Genomic DNA, 16552 nt, shown 5'->3' on the forward strand with positions numbered 1-16552 from the left:
TGAGATCTTTGTTTTATTTTAATGTAGGCATATACAGCTATAAAGTTTCTTCTGAGCACTGTTTTCACTGCATTTCATCAGTTTTGGTATTTTGTGCCTTTGTTTTCATTTATTTCAAAATATTTTCTAATTTTTCTTCTGATGTCTTATTTGACACATTGGTTATTTAGGATTGTTTTTGTTTGTTTTTTTCCTCCAAGTTTTTATTTAAATTCTAGCTAGTTACATGCAGTGCAATATTAGTGTCAGGTATGGAGTTTAGTGATTCATCATAAGTGCCTCCTTAATCCGCAGCATATATTTACCCCATCCTCCGTCTCCCACCTCCCTCCTTCAGTAACCAGCAGTTTGTTCTCTGTAGTTAAGAGTCTGATTCTTGATCTGCCTCTCTTTTTTCCCTGTGTTCATTTGTTTTGTTTCTTACATTCCATGTATGAGTGAAATCATATGGTATTTGTCTTTGACTTCTTTCACTTAATTAACACTCTCTGGCTCTATCCATGTTGTTGCAAATGGCAAGATTTCATTTTTTTATGGCTGAGTAATATTCCATTGTGTGTGTATATATACACACACAAACACACACATGTACATACCAACCACATCTTCATTATTCATAAGATTGGTTTTTTGGTTTAAAAAAAAATATATATATATATATATTAGAGAGTGAGAGTATGAGTGGAGGAGAAGGGCAGAGGGAGAAAGAGAGAGAATCTTAAGCAGACTCCATGCTCAGCACAGAGCCTGATACAGGTCTTGATCCTACAACCCTGGGATCATGACCTGAACTGAAATCAAGAGTTGGACACTCAACTGACTGAGCCACCCAGGTGCCCCCATAGGATTGTTTTTTGATTTCCACATACATTTTGAGTTTTTCAAATTACTCTGTTATTGATTTCTAATTTTATTCCAGTATGCTTCGATAAGACACTTTGTATGACTTCAATGCCTTTAAAATTATAACTTGTTTTGCCTAATGTATGGTCTGTTGTGGAGAAAGTTCCATGTGCACTTGAGAGTGTGTATTCTGTTGTTGGATGGAGTGTTCTATTGATGTCTTTTAGGTCTAGTTGGCTTCTAGTGTTGTTCAGCTTTCCTCATTTCCATGTTGGTCTTTTGCCTAGGATTTCTACCCATTTTTGAAAGTGGGTATTGAATTCTCCAGGGATTATTTTGAATTTATTTCTTCTTTCATTTCAATCAGTTTTTGCTTCATGTATTGTAGAGCTGTCTTGTTAGGTGCATATACATTTATGTTTACTACGACTTCTTGATAGATTGATCCCTTTATCATTATGAAATGTCTCTTTTCTCTAGTAATAATTTTTGTCATTCTTGCCTTAAAAGTCTATAGTGTTTTTAGTGATTGCCATGGGGACTGACGTCATAATTTATAACATTCTGGTTCAGATTAATACTATGTATTCTTCAAATATTCTTCCTACCCTCTTTGTTCTCTCCTCTTCTGGGATGCCAGTTGTATGTATGTTGGTATTTTGATGGTGTCTCTTAGGTTACTGAGACTTTGTTCTTTTTTTTTTTTTCTTTTTCTTTCTTTCTTTTTTTTTTTTTTTAATTTTTAAAGTAATCTCTACACCCAGTTGGGGCTCAAACTCACAACCTTGAGACAAGAGTTGCATGCTCTATTGACAGCCAGCTAGGCACCCCTCTTCATTCTCTTCATTCTTTCTGTTTCTCAGAGCAGATAATTTTAATTGACCTGTTTTCAAGTTTGCTGAATTTTTTTCCTCCACTTGTTGAAATATGCAGTTGAGTCCCTGTAATAATTTTTAAATTTCAGTTATTGGACTTTTCATGCCCACATTTCTATTTCCTTTTCCTGATTTCTTTTAAGTGGTATTTTCTTTTTTCTTTTTCTTTTTTATTGTTTATTTTTGAGAGAAAGCGACAGAGACAGAGTGCGAGTGTGTGAAGGGCAGAGAGACAAGGAGACACAGAATCTGAAGCAGGCTCCAGGCTCTGAGCTGTCAGCACAGAGCCAGATGTGGGGCTTGAACCCACGAACTGTGAGATCATGACCTGAGCTGAAGTTGGACACTTAACTGACTGAGCCACCCAGGTGCCCCGATTTATTGATATTGTTTATTTGGTGAGACAACATTCTCATACTTCTCTTAGGCTTTTGTTTTGTTTTGCATATGGTTTCCTTTACTTCTAATTTATTTACAGTAAGTTATGTAACATTTTTGTATAATAAGTCCTGTGTTTGGACTTTCTTGGGAACAGTATCTATTCGGTGCATTTTTGCCCTGTGTATGGGCCATATTTTGTCTTTTTTGTTGTTGTTACATACTTATAATATTTCATTAAAAACTAGGGAATTTGGGGGCTCCTGGGTGGCAGTCAGTTAAGCATCTGACTTTAGCTCAGGTCATGATCTCACGGTTTGTGAGTTCGAGCCCCGTGTCAGGCTGTGTGCTGACAGCTCAGAGCCTGGAGCCTGCCCCAGATTCTGTCTCCCTCTCTCTCTGCCCCTCTCCCGCTCATGCTTTGTCTCTCTGTCTCTCAAAAATAAATAAACTTTTTAAAAAATATTTTTAAAAACTGGGTAATTTCGATTACTGTACTTTTATTTGATTCTTCTTATAAATTCTATCTCTTTATTAATATTCTCTACTTTGTGAGACATCATTTTCATACTTTCCTTTAGTCCTTTAGCTATGGTTTCCTTTAATTCTTTGAACATTTTTAATACAGCTACCTTAAAGTGTGTGTTTAGTAATTCTAACACCTGACTTTTCTCAGCAACACTTTTTATTGAATACTCCTTTTCCTCAGGAGCATACACGTGCATGTCTTTCAACTTACTGTTGAAAATGGGACATTTAAAGTAATATGTAATTTGGCAACTAACGATCTAGATCTAGGAGGCTTTTTTATTTGTTTTTGAGTCTTTGGGATTTTTATGTAGATAATTATGTAACCTGGAGATAGGGACAGCGTTACTTCTTTTCCAATGTATATGTTTTTGTTTCTTTTTCTTGCTTTGTTGTAGTGATTGGAACTTCTAGTACTGTGTTAAGAATAGCAAAAGCTACATCCCTGACATGTTGCCAATCTCGCTTTTTAACTATTAAGTAAGATATTACCTAGAGGTTGAGGTAGTTCTACTCTTCTGTCTTGTTGAGAGTTGAGCGTTTTTGTCACAGTCGGTGTTGGATTTTGTCAGGTACTTTTTCTGTTTCAGTTGATACAGTCAAGTAATTTTTCTTCTTTAGGCTGTTGATAATGGGAAGTTATATTGGTTGTTTTTTAAATTTTAAGCCAGTCTTGCACAACTTCAATAAATCTCATTGGTCACGATGTGTAATTTTTATACATTGCTGGATTCAATTTGTTAGTATTTTGTTGCACTTTTTTTTGGTCCAAGTTAATGAGACATAGTGTTATAGTTTTTTTTTTTTTGTTTGTTTTTTGTTTTTTTAATACTGTTTGGATGAGTTTTTTGGAGAAAAATTAGTAACATATGTAACACAAAATTCAGTATTAAGCTATTCATAAGTATACAATAGAATAGCATTAATTGCATTTTACTATTGTGCCACCATTATCTATTCCAAAACGTTTTCATAATTTCAGACAGAGACTCAGTAACCATTTAGCAATAACCCACATTCCACCTTACTTCAGCCACTGGTACCTCAACATACTTCCTGTCTCAATGAATTTGCCTATATTAAATATTTCATGTAAGTGGAATCACAATATTAGTCCTTTTGTGTCTTAATTATTTCACTGAGCATAATGTTTTCAAGGTCCATCATGCTGTAGCGTGTATCAGAACTTCATTCCTAGGGTCGCCTGGGTGGCTAAGTTGGTTTAGCGTCTGACCTCAGCTCAGGTCACGATCTCACGGTCCCATGAGTTCAAGCCCCATGTTGGGCTCTGTGCTGACAGCTCAGAGCCTGGAGCCTGCTTTGGATTCTGTGTTTCCCTCTCTGCCCCTCCCCCATTCATACTCTGTCTGTCTCTCTCAAAAATAAGTAAACATTAAAAAAAAAAACTTCATTCCTTTTTATGACTGAATAATATTCTATTGTGTTTATAACCATGTTTTATTGGCACATTCATCTGTTGATGGACACTTGGATTGTTTCTGTTATGTTTGGAGACTTGGGTATTATTTACATTTTTAATTTAGCAGGCAGTCAGCCTGTTTGGGTTATTATGGAGATTCTTTTGTGAGCTGTGGTTCCAGTAACAGCTTAGTTTTCACAGCCTTTACGTTGGTATTTTGGTCTGCTCTGGTGTTCCCCCTAATCCCTGCCTGTGCTGGGAAGGGGGAGCATAGTAAGATGTACTTAAGTGTATTTATTAGTGATTCTATGTTGCTTGTTCAGAGTAGTTGGTGCTTCTCAGACATTCATTTGAAAGCTTAAGGTTACTGATTTTTTAAGTAAATTAAGCACTTCAGGATAAAATGAAAATTAATTATGGTATTTTATCATAAAATTTATTTTGGAAATATACGTGCCTCACCATTTTAGGTGTATGATGTGTATCTGGCACATTTGAGTTGCATAAAATTGTATTTTGACTTTTAGTAAACAACGTGAACACAGCCTTTTTTAGGGAGCTGGTAATATTGAATGGTCTTGGTAAAATTAGAATTTGGCATATCTGAATTCTTTTGCACTTTTATTTTTTTTTTTTAATGTTTTTATTTTTTTTGAGAGGGAGAAAGACAGAGCACAAGCTGGGGAGGGCAGAGAGAGGCGAAGACACAGAATCTGAAACAGGTTCCAGGATCTGAGCTGTCAGCCCGAGCCCAGCACGGGGCTTGAACTCGTGAACCTCAGGATCATTACCTGGGCTGAAGTCAGACACTCAACTGACTGAGCCACCCAGGTGCCCTATCCTTTGCACTTTAATGTGAGAAGAAGATAACTTAGGTGTATATTACGCCTTTCAGATAAGAAAATTAATGAGGGGAAAATAAGGTTTCAATAATAAAATATCTTTACAGATGTTTAGTCCAGAGTGTTCAAAATTTTTTTTAGTGAGCATTTGTTGAAGTAAAATACTGAGCAAATGTAACTTTAAAGAGTTATTAATATCATTAACAGTGGTGAATTCTGAAGTAATAATGCCATGATTTTAACCCATTTTTTAATTTGCCATTTTTCAGACTTTGTGCTAGATGACAGGCAAACCACAAACTAGTTACAGATTGTGGTAAGAGTTAGAATAGGGTAGAGGATAGAGGATAACAGAGAGCTGTCTGGGCGGTCATGGAAAGCCTGCCTGAGGGTTGGCATTTAGGCTGAGATTTGAAGGAGGAGAAGAGACTAGCCATGAGAAGAATATTCCTACTAGGAATATTCCTACCAGGAATAGGACATAGGATGTGGGGGCCCTTCCAAGTCCCGCTTGTGTGGCCTTTTGCTTCCTGGTGATTAAAAAGGTCGCTTATTTAACTAGTCCACCCTCCTAACTTTGTGAGTGAGGAGAACATGAAGGCTAGAAAGTAGAGAATCAATGGTGACAGGCTACCATCCCAATGCCTCACACACACACACACACACACACACACCCATACACATATGACATATTTCTTCTGCTTATTTACATTCATTGTTTTCATGAATTATTTTAGAAGATGTGTGAAAACAGGCAGTTGGAATATTCAGGAAAAGAAATCTCTAGCTAAACAAAAAAAAAGAATAGTAAAGATTTGACTTAAAGGGAAGGTGTTTTTCTTTTGTCATTCATTACTAAATGAAATAGGGAAGTAAAACTCAATTTCTGAACTTCTGTTTTGAAAGTGAGTGATTAAAGACTCACTTTCATGGTGATTTTTACAGTGTACGGCAATGTGTTTGTTCCTCTCAGACCTCCTGGGGATGTGGGACCTTAAAGGACATCTTATGGAGCCCAGCTACACAGAGTGAATGCCTGCAGAATCATAAAAGCCGAGATTTAAATTCCTTTTGTTTATATATACTTCTTTCCTCACTTTTTATTAGAAATATATACCTAATTATAGAAATTAGTTTGCTTCAAGGTGCTATCAGTCAAATTTATTTTAATGTCAAATTTATTTTAAAAGTAAATAGTAATGGGTTTAGAAGCATAGATTCTGGGGTCCTTTTGGTGGAATTTATAGTCTGTCTCTAGTCACTTTTCTTGCTGAGTGACCTCAAGCCTAACCTCACTGCCTGCTTATCTTAAAATGGAACCTATAATGTCTAGGTCATGGGATTAGTTTGAAGTTTAATAATACAGTGATGATAATTATTAGATGTTATTCTCATTTCTGTTACATTGGATTGCTGTTTGTACTGGGGAGCATTGGGACAGTTTGGGATTCATTTAAAGTGTAAATTTAGCAAGGCACCTGGGTGGCTCAGTCAGTTAAGTGTCCAACTTCAGCTCAGGTCATGATCTCGCAGTTCCTGCGTTCAAGCCCCGCATCAGGCTCTATGCTGACAGCTCAGAGCCTGGAGCCTGCTTCAGATTCTGTGTCTCCTTCTCTCTCTGCCCCTCCCTTGCTCGACTCTGTCTCTCTCAAAAATAAACATTAAAAAATGTTTTTAAATAAATTAAAATTAGGGGGAAAAGTTCTTGGAGTGGAAGTAGCTTGTAAGTTGTGGTTTTGAATCTGGAGATGGGAGAACTTGACTTGCTTTGGTTACTTTTTATATTTTATAGCCTAACATTGTTAACAGGTTAAATGGTTAAGTATTTCTCTAGTGTCAGTTGTGTTTTTCTAGGCATATAATTTGAAGTTATTATAACTGGTCATTTAAAGTGAAATATCTGTTTTTTGTTTTTTGTTTTTTTACTTATGTTTGAGAGTGAGAGAGAGCGAGCAGGGGAGGGGCAGAAAGAGAGGGAGACTCAGAAACTGAAGCAGGGTCCAGGCTCTGAGCTGTCAGCACAGAGCCGGACACAGGGCTCAAACTCACAAACTGCGAAATCATTACCTGAGCCGAAGTCAGACGCTCAACGAACTGAGCCACCCACGTGCCCCTAAAGTGAAATATCTTAATTTATTTCATGCCTGAGTTGAATGCTATTCATTTCTACATCTTTCAAGGAAAATTGATGATATATAACACAGTATTTTAATTTCAGGGCTTTATAAGACAGCTGCTGATATTGTTTTTGACCAAGGTAATTCATGTTTTTTTTTTTAAAGCTCCTAATCAAAAATGCAATACAGCCAAATTATGTTCCTGCCTTTATCTTTATTTAGTGAAGTTCTCCTCATATTAGCTAAAGGTCTGATCTAGCTTGATGATGGGAAGTTAGGTGGTAGTCATCATATCATAACTAGTAGGTTCCAAATATATCATGTTTCTAGTACCTTCTGTGATGTCTCTCCTGATCAGATGGGGGCCCCTGAATATGGGGCAACCCTAACGGGTGGAAGCTGGTCGTGGAGGTGGTAAAGGAATTCACCCGAGGCAGAACAAAGGAGATAGAAGGTTATTGAGTGCATCACAAAGAAGCGGTAGGTAGGACAGCAAAGCAGTCTGCTGGCCAGGAAGCCGTGGTAGGGGGCTGTAGTTAAAGAGGGGAGTGGAGGAGGTATGGGAGCTTACGGAATTTACCTTTTTTGGTGCCTATGCCCTGGTGTAAGTAATCCATTGGTCAGCTAAGTCTTAGGGATATTTTGAGCTGGGTTGCCTAATGGGCCTGTTTGTATTCAACTAGGGAGTTGAAGGTCACTCTGGACCCTGTTACCTTACTCAGGTTTCCCTTGTTCAAATTGACTAAATGTGGCTACTTTCTTACTGGTTTCCTCTGCTGATTAACTGGAAAGCTTCAAACTAGGAACTCCTACTTTTTGTCTCTTCCATTGTAAGCATATGGCTATTCAGTTAATCCTTGTTAGTTCATTGTGCCCTGAGATCAATAAATCTCTCTTAAACGGGAGTATAACAAAAAGATATTTTCTGAGCATCTGAAATTTCAGTTTATGTTAAAAGGTGGAGGAAGGGTTAGAAATGGGGTGGGTGAGCTAGGCAGAGCCTTTTACATTCACAGTATGAATCTGAAACTAACTATAAGCTAGGACTAGATAACAGCCGGAAGGAGATCATTTGCATCAGCGAATGCAAATGCAATACTTACATCTGGTCAAAAAGGTGGGATTTTACTCATGCACTCAGTATTTGGAGTGTTCTCTATGTACTGAAAAGTGATGGGGAATGAGCAGTGGAGCAGATTGGCACTATGGTTGAAGAGAAGCACAAGAAATGGAGGACAGGACTTTCCCAAAATAAGATCGGGATGTGATTACTAGACCAAGGGAAAAGTGATGCTCAGCAGGCAGGAAATACCATCCAGTTAGGTAATGTAACCTAATTGGCTTGTATCTCACCTTGCTGCTTGGCTTTTAGCTTTAGTCATACCGGAAAAGCCAGGTATATGGGATGAAACAGCTGCTTCCCTGATGAATACCCAAAGACCAACAAAGACGAGTCAGTGAATGTTGTATTAAGCCAAATGAAATATCGTTACTTCATGTTTTTAAAGAATAAACTTTTTATTTTATTTTTCAAAGTGTATTTATTTTTTTAGTAATTTCTACATCCTATATGGGGCTCGAACTCATGACCCCAAGGTCAGGAGTAGCACGTGCTCTTCCAACTGAGCCAGTCAGGTGCCCCCCAAAATAAACTTTTTACTTTAAAATATTTTTATATTTATGTAAAAATTTTAAAGATAGCACAGGGTTCCTATCCCCCTTACCCTTTTGTCTATTGTTACCTTACATCAATATGGTACTTTTTGTTTTTGTTTTTTGTTTTTTGGTTTTTTTTTACAAATAATGAACGAATATTAATACATGGTTATTAACTTTAGCCCATATTTTACTCATATTTCCTTAGTTTTTACCTCATTTCCTTTTTCTTTCCTAGGATCCCATTCAAGATACTGTATCATATTTAGTAGTCATGTCTGCTTAGGCCACACTGGTGTGTTACAATCCTTTAGACTTTCCTCGTTTTCAGTGACCTTGGCAGTTTTCAGGAGTACTCGTCATGTATTTTGTAGAATGTTTCTTGTTTGGGATTTGTCTGATGTTTTTCTTATAATGAGATTGGGTTATGTGATTTTGGGAGGAAGACCATAAAGTACCATTTTAAAAAATTATTTTTATTTGTTTTTTTTAAATGTTTATTTATTTTGAGAGAATGAGCATGCTTGTGCATGTGTGCATGGGGGAGGGCCAGAGAGAGGGAGAGAATCCCACGCAAGCTCCTCCTCGCTGTCAGCACAGAGCCCGACATGGGGCTCCATCTCAGGAACGATGAGATCATGACCTGAGCTGAAATCAGGAGTTGGATGCTTAACTGGCTGAGCCATCCAGGTGCCCCTCACTTTTATTTATTTATGTTTTTTATTTGAGAGAAAGAGAGAGAGTGTGTGTCTGAATGGGGCAGAGGGAGAGAGAAGAGAGAGAGTGTGTGCGAGAGGGGCAGAGAGTGGGGGTGGGGGGAGAGAATCTTAAGCAGGCTCTACACTGAGTGTGGAGCCAGACATGGTATTCAATCCCTGACCCTAGGATCATGACCTAAGCCAAAATCACGAGTTGGACACTCAACCAACTGAGCCACTCAGGCACCCCTAAAGTACCATTTTTATTATGTCATATGAAAGGTACATACTGTCAACATGACTTCATCGGAGATGTTGAATTTGATCATCTGACGAGGTAACATTTGTCAGTTTCCTCCACTGTAAAATTACTCTTTTTTCCCTCCTTTTCAAACTGTTTTCTTTGGAAGGAAACACTTTTGTTAAAAAGTTTCCCACATTTGTTAAAGGGTGAGGAGTTACGCTCCATCTTCTAGATACATAAATTGTTCAGAAACCATCCTGGATGGCTCAGTTAAATGTCCAACTTTGGCTCAGGTCATGATCTCACGGTCTGTGAGTTCGAGCCCCACGTTGGGCTCTGTGCTGACAGCTCAGAGCCTGGAGCCTGCTTTGGACTCTGTGTCTCCCTCTCTCTCTGCCCCTCCCCTGCTCATGCTCTGTCCCTCTCTCTCTCTCTTTCTCTCTCAAAAATAAATAACATTACAAAAAAAATTATAAAAAGAAATCTGCCTGGCAGTTTTGTCTCTTCTCCCAGCTTATTTATTTATATCAGTATGGACTCATGGATATTTGTTTTATACTTTGGGTTATAATCTAACACTGTTTTATTGCTTAAGTTGTTCCATCTTTGGTCATATCGGAACTCTTTGTCTTAACTCTTTCACTCCTTTGACAAATTCTCATCAGTACATTATTTTCTTGTTATTTTGATGGTTAGCCCTTTCTCACTTTCTGGCACCATGAGATGCTCCAATTTCATGTTGTATATATCTTGTCCTGGTCCTTAGATTGAGTCATTTCTCTAAGAAGCCTTTGTTCCTTTTACTAGAGAATGGTACTAGAACCCAAGATCTGGATGCTAGGTCTGCACTATGCTACTTGTGTGTTATTACTTCTAGGCCCTCTCAACTGGCAGAGCAAGAAAATATATATGTGTATATATCTGTAACCTCTGCATGTATACATATTTATAAATATTTCTATATGTAACTCTCTGTATCTGTATTAAACTAAACGTGAGTTCATACTGATGTTGTCAACTCAGTTTATTACCACATGGAATATTACAGCTTCTTTTCCTTACTTTTGTATAAACTCTTACTCCAGTAGTGACAAGCCAGACTTTCACCATCCGTGTATTTAATTGTTCAATTCCTGTATTCCATGTATAGTGGCATCAGAATACTTAACCTAAGCTCCCATGAGAAGTAACTTTATCAACTAGAATATAATGCTTATATACAATTTCTTTCACCATTAGTCTTAGAGATTCCCTCACTTTCACATTACTTATGTCAGCTCCTCCTTCCACTCTACCCCTCCTTCAATGAGGTGGTTTCATACATTTGTAATAGAGTTAAATGGTTTTGTCATATTCTGCATTTCATCATGGGATCCCCTGATCTCCAAAATGATTTTTTTAATTGCATACATTAGATTCACTCTAAAGTTCTGTTTTGAAGAATGTGTAGTGCTGTGAATCCACTGTTCCAGTGTCATATAGAATCGTTTCACTGCTCTGAAAAATTTCCTTTGCTTCACTTATTCACATCTTCCTTCCTCTCCCCAAACTTCTAGTTTTTACCATCTCTATAGTATAACCTTTTCCAGAATGTCATATCCTTGGAATCATACAGTGTGTGGCTTTTTATTTTATTTTTTGTTACTGAATAATATTCTCTTGTAGGATGTATTACAGTTTGTCTATCTACTCATCTATTGAAGGACATCATCTTGATTATGTCCAGTTTTGGGTGATTATGAATAGAGCTGCTATACAGAATTGCTTGCAGATTTTCATGTGAGCATAAGTTTTCAAATCAGTTGCATAAATACCTGTGAGCACAATCACCAGATTATATGGTGAAAGTTCAGCTTTCTAAATATCGTGTCTTTGCACTATACTCAGTTTCTTGGAACAGAATAATCTCCTCTTGCCATTTTCCATGCCCATTTTCTCTCCAAGTCTCTCTTGACTGATGATGCCAGGTCTTGTCATTGCTATAAAAGAGCAGATGATACAGAACGTCAGCTTATCTTTCTTGGGGGAAGTAGAATCCTCTAATGATCTTTTCCATGTGCTTGTGATATTTTTGGTTAATCTGTCGGTGAAAATAACCAGTTGCATCTAGTTGAATTTGACTGTTTTGTGCTTTCTGGGAGTATAGCAGGAATAGATATTTTGCAAGTGGCTTACACTGCCTATAGGTTGTTAAAAACTGCTTTCTAATTGGGTTGTATTGTTTTATTTTTAAAGCATTTCATAGTTGCTAAAATCCTGAAGTATTGCATTTTCCTCTTTAACCATCACCCTCAAGCAGTACTTTTTTTTTTAAATGTGGAATTGTATTTATTAACTTTAAGGTAAAAGATATTTAAATGAAATTTATGTTCCTGTAAAGTGATAGTATGTTTTGTTTCCTTCACAGCATTTATTCAGTCGGAGAGCATAATAGAAGTATTACGTTTTGATGATGGAGGACTACTACAGGTAATTTTATTTTAAGTTGAAAAATTATCTCAGTGTCAAACCTTGAATAATATCTGATTGTTATTTACCTTTAAAAAGTGTAACTGATTTCTTTGAAATATATTTTATGAGCTTTATATGCAGATAGGTCAATAGAGTCATTAGTAATAATAAAAGCCTCCTTAGCTATCTGAATTACCTTTTAAATTAGATATTTCTGGGGAGTGTTGGAAGGTTAGGTTGGGAGAGTCAGATCAGGAGCAGTGGAATTGGTGGTTAGCGCTATAAGTATGGGTGTCAGACCTCAAAATATTTACCTGGAAGAGGACAGGACTTCTCTAGAGTGTAAGTACTGTAGATGTACATCTGTATCACTTTTCTAGTTGCCAGTCTAAGCCACATCTTTAAACATGTTATACCTAAAATTAGAAAGTATAATCTGATGTCCTTCCTTTCAGACCTAGCATAGATATCCCATGAAGCCCATTTTAGTCTTCCTAGCTAAAAACCAGTTCTAGAATTTCACAGCTGAAAGAGGGAGAGTGAAAGCAACTTAACTACCCCTCTGATTTTTATGACTGAGGTGTTTTCTTCCTTCTTCCAAACTTTTATTGTATTTGGTACTTGTCTTATAGTACTTACCACTTTTGTAATTATAACATCTGTTTTCAAGTACCATCTATTTGGTAGCATGACGTACAGTTTTTCCAAGGTTTAATTTAAGAAAGGTGCTGAAGATCCCATGACTTTATGGTAATGGGGCTGGTGTTAGAATTCTCGTCTCCTCACTCCAGGTGATTGTTTGTCTCTTTCCTACATGGTGCTGCCTATGATGTATTTATTTACTTAATTGTAACTAAATACATGACTTAGTTCTGAAAAAATATTCCCTGTAGCTTATAATAATGTCAGGAAACTAGACGTTACATTAAGGCAATATATAAAAAATAATTGTGCTAGAGACCTGAAATAAGATTTCTGTGTACATTTTATCATAAATTTAGATTTCAGACAATAAGCCAAACAAAGAGAGCAAGGAAAAAAGTGATGGGTTATAATGTTCCTTTTCTCTGAAAATAAAGCAAGTAAGTGTTCTGAATGTTAACTTTTTCCTTGCTTCCAAATTTTTAAATAAATATGTCATTCATACCTTTACATAACTGATGTTGAGAAACACAGCAGGCAGTGGCTGCATGGTACTTACAAAAAAGTCTTTGTACAGCTTTTTATATTGAAAAACTGAATAAAAACTAAAGATATATAATCTCAAATTTTGTAGAGCCACCTTACTAGAAAATGAGCTCGGTCTTGTTATCTGGTTATTTAATCTGTTACAAGGTGAGAACTTGGAGAACCAATAGGAATGACGGTTTTAAATATCTCCCTTTAGGTGGTTTGTGGGATCTAGATAACAGGCAAATCAGGACTGAATTTTTTGAAAATTCATTTTTCTGTATTGATTAAAGAAGGATCCATATCCTTTAGGAAAGAGACACCCACCTAGGTTGCAAGTAGTAATTCATTTTGAAAATTCTGGAGTTTGATTTATATTTTTTTGGGGAGAGGTTGTCAATCCCTATCTAAATGGACTTGGCTGTGGAGGAACTTGTGGCCTGGGATGTGATTTCCTCATCCTCTTTGGGTCTGCTGAAATACTTGGACAAGAGCTTGGTAGAGACCTGAGTTGAGACCTCAGAGTTCTACGGCAAAGGTAATTTTAGACTGGAACAGTATTGAAGGCAGATGGTACCAGTTGGTTACCTCAGCCACAATAAAACCTCACAAAGATTACTGCAGAATGTCTGATACAAAGATGCTATATATATAGTGTATTGTTTATCCCAAGGTAGCAGAGTATAGACCTTTTTGAATAGATACAAGTAAATAGTTCATTTTAATGTTGAAGAATGTTTCCCAGGAACAACAGTTCTCATGTTGACATGAAAATTCATGTTGTCACTCTTTCTGATGATAATTTGCCAGTAGGTTCAACCATTTCTTGTTTCTTATGGTATGATTGGAACAGATAGTATGTATGTGTAGCAGTCTTATGACAGAATATATATCATGTTTTTTCCAATTAAAACTAACGTAGAGAGAGAGTCAAAGCAACAGCCTTGTTTTGCATTATTTAAAATGAGAATTTTGCCTGAGAACATTCCTTCTCAGATCATACATTTTATGTTACATTCATGTGGCTTGGTTCTTAGTAACTTTTTAAGCCCTGAAAATTAATTAATGATAAGTCCATAAAAATTGCCAAAACTCATAAAAATTTGCTACAAATTTTGTATTTGCCTTCCTTGTTTTTTAAAGATAAGGGAAATGAGGCTTATAGAAATTAAGTAATTTGCTCAGTATTCAATTATGAGAGCAGAAATCCAACATCCAGTAAGTACTCGGCCTGTCTGCTTTCAGAGCTCTTAACACAGCACCATGCATGTGCAGTTCTTCTAGTGTGTTCCCTGGATTACCACTACTAATACTAGGTTAAGATTAGAAATCACAGTAATCACAGAAAAGCCCACATTTTCTAACATTGGTGCTTTGGCCATTGCCATTCCTGTTTGGCAAGGCTACTAAGATTTGGTATATAGAATATAGAAGGATGAAACTGTGCCTGAGGGGAACATAGACACTTCTCAACAGAAGACTCATCACCATAGGGTGTGCATGCCAGGTATCTTTAATGATCGTTCCAATCCTAACTGATCAGAATGGTTGGCTTTTCCTGACCTGTTCCTTTGATAGATTGAATAACAAAAGATATTTTTAAAAGCCTTAATCTGTTTCCTAATCTAACTTTCTTACAAAGATGAAGCCCAAGGAAAAGCCTAGCTTTTTAATTTATTTATTTTACTATTCTACCAGAACAGTAAACAGATTTTTAAGGTGTTGGGAGGCAAGCTTTCTAACGTTCAAGTTGAAAACACATGCAGAGTTTTGCTTTCTAAAGCTCATAACTATATGGGGTGCCTGGGTGGCTCCAGTCATGTAAGCTCCAACTTCGGTTTAGGTTATGATCTCACGGTTCATGAATTCAAGCCCCACGTCAGGCTCCATGCTGACAGCTCAGAGACTGGAGCCTGCTTTGGATTCTGTGTCTCCCTCTCTCTCTCTGCTCCTCCCCTGCCTGTACTCTGTGTTTTTCTCTCTCTCAAAAATAAACATTAAAAAATAGTAATAAATAAACAAATAAATGAAGTAAGCAAGCAAGCTCATAACTATAGTACCACATAATTTTGTTATCTCACTTTGGTCAAGAAACAGAAATACTCTTTTCTGACTGTTCATTGCGTGCTCATTGGTTGTTCTCATAACATCTAGGCATCTATTATCTCAACTCACTACCTGGCTTTCAGGTGCCTAAGGCAGAGGTGGCTAGAATTAGTATTTTTTAAGTACTTGCTGGAGTCTCAGCTAGTTCATTAATTGGCCCAAAATTTCAGTACAAATAAGGAGTACAAGAAGAATAAGAAGCAAGTTTGATTCCAAAGTTCTTAGGCTTTATACTTTCCATTGCTCTACCTCCTGAAAAGTAACAAAGTTGCCTTAGGGGAAAGATAAATTCCTAAATGCTGTGATTAGAAGACAGTGCAGGTCTAAGAGATCTTTTTATATACACACAATAGGTAATGGGTTCCACTTCTTGTTGTGCCCCAGTATATCAGTTGCAGGACTATGGTTAGTCAGCCAAAGGATCTTTTGTTCATATTACAGAAATAACTCTTTTCCCAATCTTCTCAGAGGACAGTTGAGGGAAAGATTGTGGAAAGTTTGCCTCCTATTCTGTGTTAGGTTGGTTTGGAAAACACTATGGAGATCTTCCTTAACTAGACAGTTATTTGCAACACACAAAAACACCAATTGAATAAATGAGCATATACTTGTTCTTGGATGAACTTACATTTAAAAGATACTAATTTTTGGGGCGCCTGGGTGGCGCAGTCGGTTAAGCGTCCGACTTCAACCAGGTCACGATCTCGCGGTCCGTGAGTTCGAGCCCCGCGTCGGGCTCTGGGCTGATGGCTCAGAGCCTGGAGCCTGTTTCCGATTCTGTGTCTCCTTCTCTCTCTGCCCCTCCCCCGTTCATGCTCTGTGTCTCTCTGTCCCAAAAGTAAATAAATGTTGAAAAAAAAAAAAATTAAAAAAAAAAAAAAAAAGATACTAATTTTTAAAGATAGCTATAGTAAAACTTAACAGGAGTTAAAGAGGTTATTGTTACAGAGGTTAGTGGGGAAAACTTTAGCTCCTAGATGACTTTGTTTAGTTTCTGTAACTAAAAGGAGATGAAGCCACTGGAAGCTTTGCAGTCTAGAAGATAAATCATGTTCATTCTAGAGGTGGCCTAGTGTAGGTAATCTTCTAACCACTTAATTGGAGTTGTCTTCCAAGGAGTGTAAAAGATGTCCAAGAATTTGATTATTTCTTTTTCTTTAATTAAAGTGTTTATTGTGAGATATAATTCATACATACATGCATAAAATGTGGGCTTTTTTTCCT

At 37.0% G+C, this 16552-nt stretch overlaps 1 protein-coding gene across 1 annotated transcript in view; it reads left to right on the forward strand.

The window, feature by feature from the left end:
• TMEM131 (transmembrane protein 131) overlaps positions 1 to 16552 on the forward strand; it is a 246218-nt gene that overhangs the window by 54691 nt on the left and 174975 nt on the right. Inside the window, exon 2 of the mRNA XM_045445797.1 lies at positions 12009 to 12070. Within this exon, the coding sequence (XP_045301753.1) occupies positions 12009 to 12070 (62 nt within the window). The remainder of the gene's footprint in view (positions 1 to 12008; positions 12071 to 16552) is intronic.

Source organism: Leopardus geoffroyi, chromosome A3, assembly GCF_018350155.1.
Source record: "Leopardus geoffroyi isolate Oge1 chromosome A3, O.geoffroyi_Oge1_pat1.0, whole genome shotgun sequence".
Lineage (NCBI taxonomy): Eukaryota > Metazoa > Chordata > Mammalia > Carnivora > Felidae > Leopardus > Leopardus geoffroyi.